At 35.1% G+C, this 15,480-nt stretch overlaps 1 protein-coding gene across 1 annotated transcript in view; it reads right to left on the bottom strand.

Moving 5' to 3' along the window:
- Positions 1–5,406: 5,406 nt before the first annotated feature.
- Positions 5,407–15,480, bottom strand: part of MFSD8 (major facilitator superfamily domain containing 8) — a gene marked incomplete at its 5' end in the record, with an annotated part of 10,314 nt that continues 240 nt past the window's right edge. The window contains 11 exons of the mRNA XM_010186684.1: positions 5,407–5,695; positions 6,448–6,707; positions 6,799–6,902; positions 7,284–7,418; positions 8,527–8,635; positions 9,743–9,801; positions 10,439–10,583; positions 11,330–11,443; positions 11,763–12,003; positions 13,153–13,196; positions 14,217–14,354. Of these exons, the coding sequence (XP_010184986.1) occupies positions 5,480–5,695; positions 6,448–6,707; positions 6,799–6,902; positions 7,284–7,418; positions 8,527–8,635; positions 9,743–9,801; positions 10,439–10,583; positions 11,330–11,443; positions 11,763–12,003; positions 13,153–13,196; positions 14,217–14,354 (1,565 nt within the window). The remainder of the gene's footprint in view (positions 5,696–6,447; positions 6,708–6,798; positions 6,903–7,283; positions 7,419–8,526; positions 8,636–9,742; positions 9,802–10,438; positions 10,584–11,329; positions 11,444–11,762; positions 12,004–13,152; positions 13,197–14,216; positions 14,355–15,480) is intronic.

Here is a 15,480-nt window from a genome sequence, read left to right as displayed (position 1 = left end):
CAGCTCCTAAGATTCTGTGATTCTGTGAATGAGGGCTATTTTATAATCTAACATGTGCTGAGCATTTTTACTGAAGATGGACAGTGCTTTCTGGGAGTCAAATAAGGAAAAATGGATTTAAGTAGAAAGTCTGTTTAGGGAAAGCAATTCCTTTGTGAGTACAGGGAAGTAGTAGAAAAACTTTCAATACGAATAAAGTCGTAAGGAATGCTGTGGGGTTTCTATAACATAGTGCTGTTAAATGATGCATATAGGCTAAATCTGTCTGTATGTATGGCAAGATTTAAAAAGCTGGTAATTGACCACTATAGTTGGTACATAATTAGTTGGATTAATACTAAGGCTGCTGACTCTGCATTTCTGGGTTTTAGGTGGTGTCCTATGAAAATTCAACATTTATGGCTAACACTGCTGAAACTACATGCTCCCCTGTTCATCAAACAGAATGCAGTCCAAATTCAGCCCAACTTTTAAAATCTGTCTTTGTGAAAAATGTTGGTTGGGCTTCTCAGGTGAGGAATGAATACTGATAAATGATAAAGTCTGTTCTTTTTTCATATTAAACACAAGATATATATTTTTAAGTAATTATCTTTAACTTGGGATTTGTGGAGAATACATTCAGTTGTGTTTTGCTACAGTTTAAATCTGAAAATCGGTATGTGAAAGGATCCTTCCAAATAAGCATCTTAGATAAATACCATGGTGAACTACATAAATAGAAGAAACCAGAATACTACTTCAGTATTTCAGTTACACTTGACGCAGTATTCCTGTGGTGGTTATTGCCCAAGTGTCTTCTGTCATTAGATTTGTCTAATAAAAAAATGAAGCTGTTAAACTTGTTTTTTTCACTAATTTAAAGGTGTAATGACAAAGTGTTTTTAACAGATACATATCAGTTCTGTACAAGGGGAATGAATTTGCCTACAGAACAAGAAAAGCTCTTTCCTTACAGAGGAATTCTTCGTCTGCTTTTCTGTGGGATTAGCTTTAGATTTAAAATTGGTTCTCTGCCATCCAAAGTAAGCTTCCTGTCCTAGCAGAAAAAGGTTGCTCTGTATATAAAAACTTTAAAATGTATATAGCTATGAACTCTCACAAATGGGCCTTCCATTTTATGCTTGGTCCTATTTAAAATTTCTCTAGGAGTGGTTAAGCTAAAGGGACTTTGAAGCTGGGTATCTGAACCCTTAGGAAGTCTGATTCTTGAGACTGCATGAGACTACGTATTCCAAAGTGGTATACAGGCAATCTTTATCTGTGAAAGACTGACCAAGATACTGAAGTAATTTCATCAATTCTGGAACAGTTTCAGCTTCAATTATTAGAAAAATTCTGTGTAATCTTTTGTGTGTCCTCAAACCATAATGCAACTTCTCTTGTTAGCTGACCAGTGGAGCAGTATGGGTTCAGTTTAATGATGGATCCCAACTGGTTGCCCAAGCAGGTGTTTCTTCTATCACTTACACATCTCCAGAGGGCCAGACAACCAGGTGAGTCTACTACTGCCATAAAAAAGTTGTTTACTGTCAGTGCAAGACTGTTATATATAAGGTAAACTTCATGGCTGCTATTCATTTTGTTTTGTAAATATTAAGACTTAGCTTTTTAGTAGTAACTTCTCAGTTGATTAGCTCTTATAAGCTTAATAAATAAAGAAACCCAAAGAGAAACCCCTATAGCTGTGACTGAACTCTGGGTAACAAAAAAAAAAAAAAGCTGGGAATGCATCTACTTCTTGATCTCCAAAGTATAGCCACTGTTCATGTACAGTATTTAAAAAAGGGAGGGGGAGAAAAGTACTGTTTTAATACTCCTTTTTTATTTAATCAAGGTACCACTAGGTTAGGAAGATAGCATGTCAACACAAATGCTTAGATCTGAAATGCTGAGGGGAAGTTTTGTGTATCTTTTGGATAACGGGCACTTCCCATGCAAACACAGCCACTCAGTAACAAGTTTCAAGATAGTAATACACAGTCTGTTCAGATATTGCAGTTTTAAACACTGGTTACCTGGTATTTTCTTAATTTGAAACCATTTTTTCAGTGTTATCAAGCTCCAATTAATAATGTGTCTAGATAGATAGCACATTTACTTCATGTAGTGGTTTGCCTATTTACAGGCAAGCTCTGAAATAATTATACTGTCCTGAAATAAAATTAGTTCAAGCACCTAAATTTTGTATGCTTATTTGCCTTTCTAGGTATGGAGAAAATGATAAGTTGCCAGAATACATCAAAGAGAAGCTGCACTGTCTGTCTTCAATTCTTGTGATGTTTACCAATCCAGCTGGTCCCCACTGATTAAAGCAAAGCAGGTGTCAGGATACAAGAGCTTAATAAACTCACTCACTGACTTTGAAGTGATGTGACTCATCTTAGTTGGCTTATGCAGAAATTCTTCCAAAAACTGGTAAAAAATAGGAAGGGAAAGGTTGCTCTGTTTAAGTGCAGCAAACTGCTTGTGAAGTACCCTACAAAACACATTTTCTCCTCTAAAAGATGGATAAACTTGCTCAAGCAAAACTTTGAGCAACTTAGTTCTAGGTAACACGACATTTTCAGATTATTTCCAAATCTGTATTTTTTTTCTTCCCACGCTGTTTACTCAGTGCCAACAATCAAGGAAAATGCATCTGTGCTGTTGGAGTGTTTGTATTTGTAAATACTTATATTTTTACATCTTACAAGTAATATATGTAAATATGTATATGTTTTATAACTGTTTTTTAAATTTTTGTAGCAGCAGCTTTTAACTTCCCTGCACAAGCATTTTATAAAAAAAAAAATAAATGCAGTGGTAATTGTTCAGATCTATTTCTTTGTTTTGTGTTCAAGTGATGGATATCCAGAGTCCTTTCTTCTACATATTAAGCTCAACTTGTAACAAGAGCTGATCTGCCATCTTACAGCATCATAGGCTGGGTGAAGCTTGGGAAGAAACAGGGTAAAACTGTTACAAAGTTACTTTGTCATGTCCAAATCAAGGAGAAAGTTTGCAAAAAAAGAATTTGCACTATGAATGTAAAAAATATATACAAGTAGCACTTAAAAAACCCCACAGCAACAGAAAAACCCAGACCAGCCTTAAATGACTCTCCAAAAGGATTGTTTGTTTTATACTTTTCAACAGAGAACAGTTAATCTTCTGTTGGCTCTTAATACTCAGACGATGACTACATCATAAATTGACATAACTATTTGGAGTAATAAACCTAGGAGTAAAATAAACCAAGTGGTATGCATAGCTTTTCTGCAGACTCTAAGGGTTGGTTTTTTTAATATACCTGCAGATGTAAACATGTACACATGCACATAAATACAGCTTTCTTAGAATAAACACTTTGGTTTAGTACCTTAATCTTAAATCAGCTATCCTTTCAAGTAGTAAGTCAACCTTGACGAGATGTGGGTCAGTACTAATGTAAAAAATCTGCATTATCAGCCACACTGATACCAGATTATATTCTGTCTGAAGTAAAGACAGTAGGTGCTATCAACAATAGTTGAAGAAAGCCTAAGAGGTAGACACCAGAGCACAGAAAGGCATAAGTGCTTAGAAAGAAGAATCAGCTGGCTTATAAGGGCAGTTACATTCCATGGGATACTTTTTTTTTCTCTTTTCTCCTTTTATTACCAAACAAGCTCTACCTCTGAACATGTTTTATAAGAATGAGAAGATGATAATCCATAACAAGAATGCAGACCTGGGAAAATAAAAACAACTCTCATGGCTAAAGAATTTCAAACCTTGTTTTCTTTAATCATTCTGTAAACAAAATATGCATAGGCTACCCCTTTTTAGGGATATTCTGTATTCCACAGCTAGTCACTGAAGAAGAGACTTGAATCTGGTTTTATCCATAACCTTTTAAATAAGTTACAGATAAAATAATCCCTCCAAGTACCCAAACATTTTCTCTTAAATTGGAAGTGAAATAGCCTGAAGAACAGTAATAAAACCCCTTCAATGTAGATACATTGTCCTAACATCCAGCACAAACCGAGTTGTAACCATATTAGATGTTTTGAAAACTATTTCTCATGTTTAAAGTAACACCAGCTTCTCATGACTGAAGTAACTTTTGGTTGCTGTACCACACTTCATTTTGCAGTCTTTTTTTCACCACCAAAACACTATTTCTGGTACTATTTATTATGAATTAGCATATAAAAGATGCTTATAAAAGCAAAGACCTTTCTCAACTCTGCAGCAGAAAAGCACAAGAGAGAATAAAAGTTCTGTATTCCTTCCAGTCAGTATTAAAAAAATAGTCTTTTAATTTGTAGTCTTTTAGTGTTTGAACAATAGATTACATAGGAATACTTAATGACATTTAATAAATTCTGTCAGCATTAAATATTAAACAGCAGCTACAACTCTCATACTGGAGCTATTTCAGATATTTCCCCCCAGTAGTATTGAAACAGATAAAGCACACCCATACAGATAAGCTTAGACCCCATTATGATGAAAGTTATTATTTCTCTTTTTAAAATAAACATTGAATGATTCAAACATTTTAAATTCCTGTTTCTCATAAGTCTACAAATACTTAGTCAACAGCTGAGGAGCCAGTTTCCTCCTTTTTACTTACTTAACACTGGTACAGTGTTACACAGTACAGTGCATTCATTCTCACAAATAACAATGGAAGTGTAAACTAATGCTCAGTATTTCCCTGTAGTAAAGCTAAGAAAAGCTGTGCATAACTCAACTCAGTGCACGTTATCCTTCTTGCTAAGAAAACGCGTTCAGAAAAACAGTAGAAAAAATGCACACGTGATTCACTGTCATTCAAGTAACAACCACGGAGGCTGTGATTTTCAATGGTTCTTAACCAACTTAAATATGCAAATCCCAAATAAACTGCTTGTGGAGCAGGCACCTACCTTCCTGCACACTTGTCTCATTTCATTTGAAACCCTGAAGATTTGTTACTGATATGTAACAGTCTCCAAAGTGAGACATACTGTATTAACCAGTGCTTACAAGCTAGCAAACTGAACATCAGAAGGTTCACTTCAGTACTGATGTTTCCATACAAAGTGCATGCAGCTCAACTAATCTTGTAGTTACAAAAGAGGTACTAATCCTGATTCACAGAATCAAGATAATATTTCTTTCACTTCTTTCTAGAAAAGATGCACTTAACCTGTGACCTTTACAGCTGAATTCTGTACACAGGTGCATCATTTAAACGGTACACACTTCAAATGTGCCATTGTATTGATCTAACTTGTTCACATCTCCCCCTCTGCTGCTAGGAAAGCAGAACACAAAAGCTCTACTGCAGCAGGTACAAATGTACATTAGGATATGACCAAATAATGTGTTCTGTCACCGTGTAAGTACAAGTCTACAGTTCTTAGCGTACAGCCAACAAGGTCAGGGATTAGGTACTCCTCATTAAAAAAAGTAGTAAGAAGCTAAGTATTATTCTGGTTGGGTTCACTTTTTTAAAAATACCGATTTAACAATTCTCTTCTTGCATCCTTCCGTATCTGACAGAAAATGCAATAAGTCTCTTGTATACTATCTCCAAGAGTAAGAGAGAGGCTACAACTACTCCACAGATTAAGCTAAATGCCCAGCGTGGTCCCAGGAGAGTGTATATTTGGCTCACAAAAACAGGCCCAAGTATTCGTGCTCCACTTCCAGAGGCAGTTAACCATCCCATGTAGACACCCTACAGAAGATCAAAAGCTTATGTTAATGATACAGGTATTATCTGTTTAGCCAATAATTCCCACCAATTATCCTAATGAGAAAATTTAGAAGTGTTTAAGTAATTGCTTATCTTTCTTAACTCATTACGATACTGAGAACTTAAGTTTCCAAGAGTACTGCTCAGTTTCTCTAAACATTAGTTCAAAGGCTTCGCTGAACTACACACACTATAGCTTTCTAATAAAAGGGCATTCTGGCTCAAAGCTTTTAGTCTCTTACAGCAAAATACAACACAGAAAAAAATAAGATTAATGGTGAAAACAGAAGAAATTCTTTTCTTGAGCAGTAACACCAGTTTGATATGTGTTTCACCACTGTAAAAATATTAATAACTGGAGGTATCATAGCATTTGTAGTCTTGATATAATGTACTTGGTAAGAGGAACATTCTTTCATACTGATATACCAAATACAGAATTGCCTGTTACAAAAACTACTCTTCCAGAACAGTTGTGAAAGCCACAAGCTTTGGGCTTGGTTGTTCTGAAATTTCCACGCGGCAAGATTTGGCATGAACTGCAGTACAATCCTTGCTTTCTAACTCCTCTAGGGTCTTGCCTTGGATTTAAAAAGATTAAGTTCCTGAAACTTCTGCCGTGGTTGGAACATACCACAATTTCACTACTGACAAAATTTAGCTAGATCCCTTATTCTAATAAATAGGGTGCAAGGGAGAGCAACTGAAGTAAACCGTGTGATCATCATGCTTACCTGAGGCTTTGGTCCTAGAATTTTTGAGTATAAAGTGTAGGACATAACATTACAAACTGGATAGCCCAATCCTATGAGTACGTCAGAGCTGATGTACTGGGCCAGGTAGATCATGGGAGTACTCAGGCACCAGGACTGTGTGACAGGACAGCCTAAGGGTTCTGCTGTGTGGTTGGATGGAAGCTGCATTGCTTCCAAACTCCAAAAAGGCATTAGCATTTCAGTGGAAATTGTTCTGGGAATGGAGTTATTCTTTATTTCTGTAAAAACAAGTTATGCATACTATTAAGAAAAAAATACAATAAAAAGCCTGCCATAAAACTTTATGATTGAGTATGACCTGAATTATACCTTGCCACTGGATATTTGGTAGTTTTTTCCCCCAGGGCAGTAAGATAAAGAATCCAACCAAGACAATCAGCAAGCCTCCATGGAGTATGGCACGCTCCCCAGTCCTATCAAACAATGACATTACAGTTGAATATACCATTTAATTACAGTAAAATTTATGAAGATGCTAACAACATAGCCCATTAGTTTGTGAAAAAGATGCCATATCAAAACATCTGCAACAACAATTGCAAAACCCTAGTAACTTAAAACCTGTCTCTCTTGTGATTCAAGGATAACACACAGACAAGAAAGGAAGTTATGTTAACAGAGTAAGGAACACAGCATCACATCTGTGTTAAAATTGGAAGCACTTTGCTGTCATAATATAACCCAAATTAATTAACAAGTAAGATATTTAAGCAATGCAGATTTGGTCTTGCCATAAAGCTTTTCATACTTAGGTAACATAAACAACAAAGTTCTGATAAACTCAAAAAACTTACTTTTTAGATAGTGTTTTAACCACCATGAAAACAATAACCGATTCAATGCCAATCACACTCAGAATTATTCCATTATAAAAAACGGCTTCTTTCCTGGTCCAGGAGTACATATCCATCGTCAATGGAGTAGCTATACTAAATTGACAACAAAATTACATTAATTTAAAAAAAAGCTGCCACTTTACAGCCATTTCCACACACATATTGTCCCAAACATCACACACAGTGGTACAGAAGCCTTTCCTCCTGATAGGCATATTGGAAAACACATGCTAGTTATAAACTAAATCTGTCGTGCATCATTTATTAAAACTAAATCTACTAGACAAAATTCCCAAATGCATTACACCAGTCATGCTCCGAGGCATCATTAATCTATTTCAGATAGTTCATGAAAAGATGATAGAGATAAAGCAAAGCAATAATAATAACAGGCCCTGTGAGTATAAAAATAATAAATATTGGATGCTGTTTCAGTTTTCGTAACCAACCAATCTCTAGGAACTCAACTTTCTAAAATTAATACAATTAAGGGAGAGACGTACTGTTAAAAGAAATTTTAGCTACTTTAGAGTTCAAAACTCTTAAAAAATAAAATCTTATACCCTCAGAGTAGCTAATAAATTTAAAAAAAAAAGAAGTATACTTCAGTCTGAGGTAATGATGTTATATTTTACTTATTTTCTTACAGAAAATTTGAGAGTGACTAACATACCTCTTTAGGTAAAAAAAAAAGTCACGTAAAATAGTGTAATAAGGAATACAATTGCATTAACTATATAAAATATTTTTACTTAGTGATTACTGAAATAAGAGCTTCAGTGGAGCTTTTGGAGCTAATCAGAGTCATACAAAGAAATGACACAAAATTAAATCAGAAAGTATAGAACAAGGTACTCAACTGAAGACAGTTTTATCCGAAGAATTTACTAGCCCAAGTTAAGCTGCTAGGGTTTTTTTTAAAACACTTAAAAAGTCGAGGATATGGGTTTGGATCCATTCAAAAGCGTTTACATTAATGTTTCATATACCGCAAGATGTATACTCTGTATTGTTTGTTATTACTGATCATTAATTCATTACTCTATATCATTAGAGATCAATTTAGTTGCATATGGTTTTGGACTTCTCTTTATTAAGAGTACAGTTTAAAAAATTAGTGTCACAGAAAAGCCTTTACATGCACACACAGCCTAACTACATTACAAATCTAAGAACTTTAAAAGAAAATAGGCAAACTTACGTTTCAAAGACAGCAAACACAAACAAGATGACAAAGAAAAGAACATTGATTGCTACCACAGCAACATGGTCAATGTTTCCTTCTGCGTCCTGATCCAGAACATCACTTTCTGCACCAAAACAAAAGAATAATCTAAACTGCACACTGAACTTTTTTTTACATCACCACAAATTACAAACAGTACTGATTTCTTTAAGTATTTAACAAGCATTTTGGTGGGTGGCTAGACAGTTATATTTTGACAATGTAAGTACAATATTTTTAAATCAAAATTGGATTGTTGAAACTACAATTCCTCTGACAATGAGGGAAAATTATTTCCCGATTGGTTATACCATCTGTTGTCCCACTGTAATGCAAGGACTGAGAAGTCCCGAGTGACAGCAAAATAAGCACACTTCTTTTAATGTCTTTACAATGGAAACCACATCACTTTCTGTTCCTCTTGCAAGGTCAAAAGTACACAACTTTCAGAAGTAGAATTCTCTGCATTACCACAGAGCCTTCGTTCCTCTAACCTGGGCATAGCATTTTCATACGGAAAACACCCATATGTGCTGTGCAGACACAGCTCCCTTTTTAAACACAAAACTAATACAACACTGAAACGACTTCCATAGATTTTTAAAATAGTTTTCAGATCATATTCCATATACTTTTTATTCTTCAAGTGAAAGGGATACTCAGAACATTAAAAAAATGAACTATGTCTAAAAACAGTATATATTAAAGATAACCTGTTGCACTGTATGTGGCAATTACTGTACATTAGTCTCAGCAAACAAAGTTATTTATGCAACATATAGCTTATAATAAGATACTCTATGGGAAGGCTGGTATGCAATAACAGTATTACTCAGCATGATACAGTACAGACCAGAAGTATGACTGCAGAGTAGAAGTTAAAGGAGATTTTTTTGATGTCCATATTCGCTTAATCCTGTCTCTTGGAAGAGACAGTTCCAGGGTGAAAATGTGGAAGAATTCATACAATTCAATTTTTTTTCTTCTTTGCTACCAGACAGCACTATGGACACATACAGACAAAACACAGACGGGAAGCAATTTCTGGAGCAGTTAGAAAGAGACATAGCCTATTTTCCACTTCGAGTACCCAATCCATCAGACTTTAGAATACATATAAATGCTTGTATGTATTAAGAAAGTACTTTAAAATTATCACCACAGAATAAGTTTTCAAGAAAACCATAGATACCTTCTCCTTCAAAATTGACACTTTTGAATTGCCGTCCCATGTCATCCACTCGATGCTCTCTAGAAATGTAAAACTGTTTTCCTTAATACACATATTTATTTGATCTACTATTAAGTTTCTATTTTAATATTTCTAAGTGGCATAATCTTACTTTCTAGTTATTCCCAGCTCCTTTAAGCATCATCTGTGTAGTCTACATTTAACTGCTGTGAAAACCACCATATTCAAGAAACAAAATATTCTAGTGGGTGAGTATTACAGATCTGTGTGGATCTCTCTCTCCCCTCCCCTCACTGCCACTGGTGGGATAATGCATAAAATTTCCCCCTCAGGAGTCTTGGAAGAAAGACACAGACAGCAAGAACCCTACCAACAAGCCAACTTTTCCTCTCTTCAGAAAAAAAACATGGGCAGAATCCATTAACATAAAAAACATATCAAGACTAAACTAATAATCTAACAGCTCTAACTTTTTTCATCAGTTTACAGTCTAACCATTAAATCACAATGATTAATTTATTAGCATAATGAAAAAGATCTGTATTAAAGAAGGTAGAAACCCTGAAAAGTAACTAACAGGTTAGTGTTAGCGCTCCAGATTTCAGGCTTCTAACTCCTCTTTCTGAGCAGCATATTATTAGTTACAAGCCATCCACTAAAACAAGGTGGACTATTTCTCTTTTTTGACTTGATTACCTGAATATGGCAAAGATGAGAATAATATTAATAATTCCTAGGAGAGATCCAAATAAAACTGGTGTCGTATACATATTCAGCTGAAGATGAATTAATTTCCATGTTATTCCTTCTTCTCCAATAAGTGTAAAACATGTCTGAAAAACTAAAAAACACAGAGGTCTTAAGAAAACCTTAAGAATCATTTAGGAGATATACCTGTCAAACCTTCTACATTTTGAGAATCTTGCTCTAAATAAAGTGATGGATATCAGTGGGATCTCAATTAGCTAAAAAACCTATTTGTTTAGATATAAATATACTGTAGAAGTAATAGCATGACACTTAAACAACTGAAACCAAATTCTGAGTATACCAGTGGTTAATTTTCTTGGCCAGGTGCAGCCAGCTGATTTAGTCTTTTAACTCTTCCTTCTACATGGAAAACATTCATCTTGGGACTGGAGTATCCCTCCTGCTAAGGGCAAGCTAGAGAAAAAGTTTGGGGGTTTGGGAGGTTTGGTGGTTGGTTTTTATGTTTTGTTGTTTGTTGTTGTTGGGCTTTTTTTAATTAACGTTTAAATTGATTCAGAGCAAAAGATTGTAAGATCTTACTGCTTAGGAAATTATTTTTTTCTGGCCAATATGAAGATTTTGTGATCGTCACTACAAAATCAGAAAGATCTGTTCGATATTATTTTCTACAAACAATTAGAATTTCTTTGGACTAGAATATTTCATTTATATTTGCATACATAAGTATGTATGAGTGGATCCCATTTATCCCATTTTAATGCCACTGACAAAATATGTCTTAAAATCCCCAACATACAGCTGCTGAGGATTCTTACCACAAGGCCCAGTTTTAGCCTAACATGTATTAGAGAAGAGAGGAAAGAAGATACGCTTTACCTGGTCCTAATATGAAGCCGACTGCTTGGCAGGCACTGGTATTGGCCATGGCACTTGTTCTTTCTGTAAGAGAAGTGGCGCCTGCAATATACGATCTAACTACAGCCACGTTTCCTTAAAAAAACAAAACAAAACTAAGAAAGTGTTCATGTAAATACTAAGTTACATGCTTAAATTATCCAGTTACATTTATTTTAGGGTGTTTTCTTTCTTACTTTGAAAGAAAACAAAACCCAGCACTTCCTCTAGTATTCATACACAACTGCGCAATCACATAACTTTATTATAAACTAGTACTGGTTGACTCTACACTTCGTTAAGCAACAAGTTTTCAGTGGCATAATGGTAAATCTGGTACTAAAATATCAGGTTAACTATCTTACATAAGACACAGAATTTAGTAATTTTCAGAAACAAATTCTGCTGGGGTTACCTGCTCCAAATCCCACAAGAGCACGAGCAGTCAGCATGTAGTATTTGTTGTGTGAATGAGGTACGTGGACGTAGGCATAAAGACAATTAGCAGCTACTGAAATAGCAGTTGAAACAACAAGAGGTTCTCTCCTTGGCCTGTAATTGGACCATAAGCCAAACAGGGGGGAGGCGACCATTTGGCCAATGCTATATGAAGCTATAATCCAGCCCAAGAAACTTGCATCTGCTGTCGGATCAATCTGCAGAAACAAATTAATCACTTCCATGGGTATTCTAGTATTTTACAACATCAACAAAACCATTTTAGAATCAGTACCTGAAATGCCTAAGCCTCTGCACTGCAATTCTGAGGGTATATGGCACTATGCAATCCAGTGTCAAACCTAAGCTATTGCTAAACACGTTAGTGTGTCTGCATGGCATTGTGCAGTGTTATATAAATACACCACTCCAGGTCTCAGTACTTTGTCTGGGGCAATAAAACTTGGCTAACTGCCTCCAGCAATGCACCAAACCAATAAAAAGTGCTTTGCTTCTGAGACTGGAAGTGGCTCGTTTGCAGTAAACTCAGAACTGCTGAAGTTATACGTTATAGACCTAACTTAAGCAGTACTGCAGACAGTGTACAGGCCAGGAGCAAGGAATCACTTGCAGATGCCTGAATCTGTCCCAATTTGCAATGCTGATAATGCATTTTCTCTTCTTCTCCAATAATTCAGCACCAGTCTCAATTTTAAACAATATCTCTAGGACCCTGCCCAGGATATGTTCTTCCAAAATTAGCATCTGGACCTGCCTTCTAGAATTCCAAAGGCAGTAAAATCCTAGCACAAATGAAATCAAAGTTTTAGAGAACTTTATGCCACTTTTAACAAGACTGCAATAAATAAAACAAACAAAACCCAAACTAAAAAATCCAAACTAAAAGCACTATCCAGGAACACATGCACATCCCTATTAAGATTATCAAGAAGCTCTATGTACAACAACCTAACATTAACAGAACAACTTCTAACTTCAGGTTTTGGTTTTGGTTTTGGTTTGCTTCTGTTTGCTGTCATTTTTTTCCCCAAAATGCAAGCACACCTTGTATGTTATGTTTTAACACTAAAAGTGCATTCAGGATTTATTGATTCATTGTCCAAGAAAACAGTGAAATAGTACATCTCTGGATTATGATGTACCTTTATAAATTCGGTAATTCACCTGACAGATTTTACATGAAATAATGAAAGATAAGTGGATGGCAAAAATAGAACTTTCATATAACCACACACTTCCCCTTACTGTTTCTCTTCCCAAATAAAATGCCAAGTTTTGTGCTTCATACTTTCTGAGCAGGAGTTCTGTGTTCTTATCACTTTAAAATATGACACATATTTACAAACCTTTTGGAGATATGGCCACACAGACATAATTACAATTGAGAAACCTGCAATGCAGTAAAAACACAACTGAAATTACTTTATTTGTCATGTTTATCAGTAATTTGTTTTACTGAAACAGTTATTACAGGTTCATTCTTCTGCCCCTAGGTGTATTATGGTCTAAAACTGCACATCAGTCTGTCACATAAAAAAATAATGTATTATGTGCTTGTTTAAGGAGTGATCATTCCTCCAAACAGGCAGAATTATTTTTAAAGGGACATTTTATAGGAGTGTACACATTAAACAAAAAAATGCTTATGAAAAGAATACTGATGCACCAAGCAAAATGCATGGGTGTTTTCCTCTCAGTGGAAGGACAACAAGGTTCCCAGAATAAAAAGAGTTCCTTGATATACTGACATATTTGTATTCATTTAGCAAAGAAATTTTAATTCAGCAAATTAAAAAAAATCACTGAATTATCCTATGATATTTGAGATCATTTAGGCCTATAGAAAAATCACCAGAAATTAAAAATCAACAGCATTCTTCTTTCCAGGGGCAGTTATTTAGGAATGAAACAGTAATTTGTTCTGCAGCACAAATGCAAAATTCTGTACGAGAACACAACCTCTTACATACATTTGAAATAAATAACACATTCCCACAAAGATCTTACCTCTTAAGAACTCAGCATTATTTCTGTTTTCATTCCCTAGAAGTTTCACTTTGCATGATAAAAGTGCGACCTTTGTTATGCTTGGTTCGGAGCAATAACCTCATTCTGCCCCTACCTTTTACCCTGAACTATTACAAAGCCATAAAACAAATCTTTAAGTAACAGCAATTTAGTCTCAAAACAGAGTATTATTTAACTTATCTTATTAAATGCAACTTCCTGTTTGATTTGCTAGTCATATGTTCTTTTTTTGAAGAGTCAGAAAATGCACCTTTTTAAGGTTAGAAAAGGTTTAAGTAGTATTACAGGACCTGTGTAGTTGAACTCTAGAAAACCCTATAATTTTCAAACCAAAATGTATTCATTAAGCAAATAACATTTAAAACCACACGTGTCTACTCACCTACACTGCTGAGGAACATAGTAAGATACATAATCCAGATGGACCGCCATCTGCTCTTATAATGCTCTTCTGTTTCCACAACATCCCTGTTTTTGAAGCAAAAGCAAAGAGAGAAAGAAATCATTATCAGATTCTCTTCTAGTTGTTCCCACAAGACACTGAAAACATTTTTCACAAACCTCTCAATAGAAGAGTGTAAATTATTATGCAGGAATGGACACAGTAAAGAATACAAATAATTTAATTTAGAAGCAAACTAATTTTTCACTGAAAAATACTAGATTGACAAACTAAAAAACTAATAAAAATGCTATCACGTACCACTGCATTCAAGTGTTACACAGGGAGATCTTTTATCTAGAGAGGTCTTCAATTCTGTGGTCTCTTTGTATAGACACTTTGAAGCATCACAGATATCATGTAAATGTTTTAAGAAGTGCATATTACACCATAAAACTCCAGACATTTTCTCAGAACTGTGACAGCTACTGACTAGACTAAAAGGTATGGCCAGTCTATTCTTACCACGAGAAAAGAACTACAGAATGCAAAAGACATGTAAAAGATACTGCTTAAGATTGTAAGGGCTGCAAAAAAAAATTAAAATAGAAGTTACAAACTTAATGAGTAGCAAGTTAGTTTTCTAAAATCCATAAGCACCTTCTGAGACTCGTGTACGTTCTCAGAAGCAAGAACACTTCAGGATTCTTCACTTCTTTTGGTTTTGAAGTATTCTAAACAAAATCATCTCTGTCCAAAAGATGCAGATCTAAGTTACATACATCTGAACATAGTTCATTAACACTGTTTATATAGGCCATACATAGCCTTAGGCACACACAATTTTAAAGCTAATATAGCTATTTCACAGCATGATTTATACATTTATTTCTTCAGAAATGTTTATACCACTAAAGTTCAGTGGAACTTTATCCACACAAAAGATGTTTCTAATGTAGCCTTTGAAAGAAGTCAGTGAAACTCTTACATGCTATGTGTGTTCTATGTTAGGTTACTTTCAAGATTTTAGTTAAATCAAACAGTACACTTTAAGTATGAGAACATCTCCGCAATGACAGCGGCAGCAGCAGCTACCCCTACACATGTTGTTTTCCTGACAAAAGGAAAAAAACCACCAAGTGATCAACTGTTGACCTCACAAGAAGAGCACTATGAAATCTAGATTACAGCTCTACAATAATAGATTTTCATGCTTTTAGAAACTTCCCAAGCGAGTGCGTTTAGGATTTTTTGCTGGCGGCAC

Source organism: Mesitornis unicolor, unplaced genomic scaffold (genome assembly GCF_000695765.1).
Source record: "Mesitornis unicolor isolate BGI_N332 unplaced genomic scaffold, ASM69576v1 scaffold49606, whole genome shotgun sequence".
NCBI lineage: Eukaryota > Metazoa > Chordata > Aves > Mesitornithiformes > Mesitornithidae > Mesitornis > Mesitornis unicolor.
This window is presented reverse-complemented; position numbering and strand designations above follow the sequence as displayed.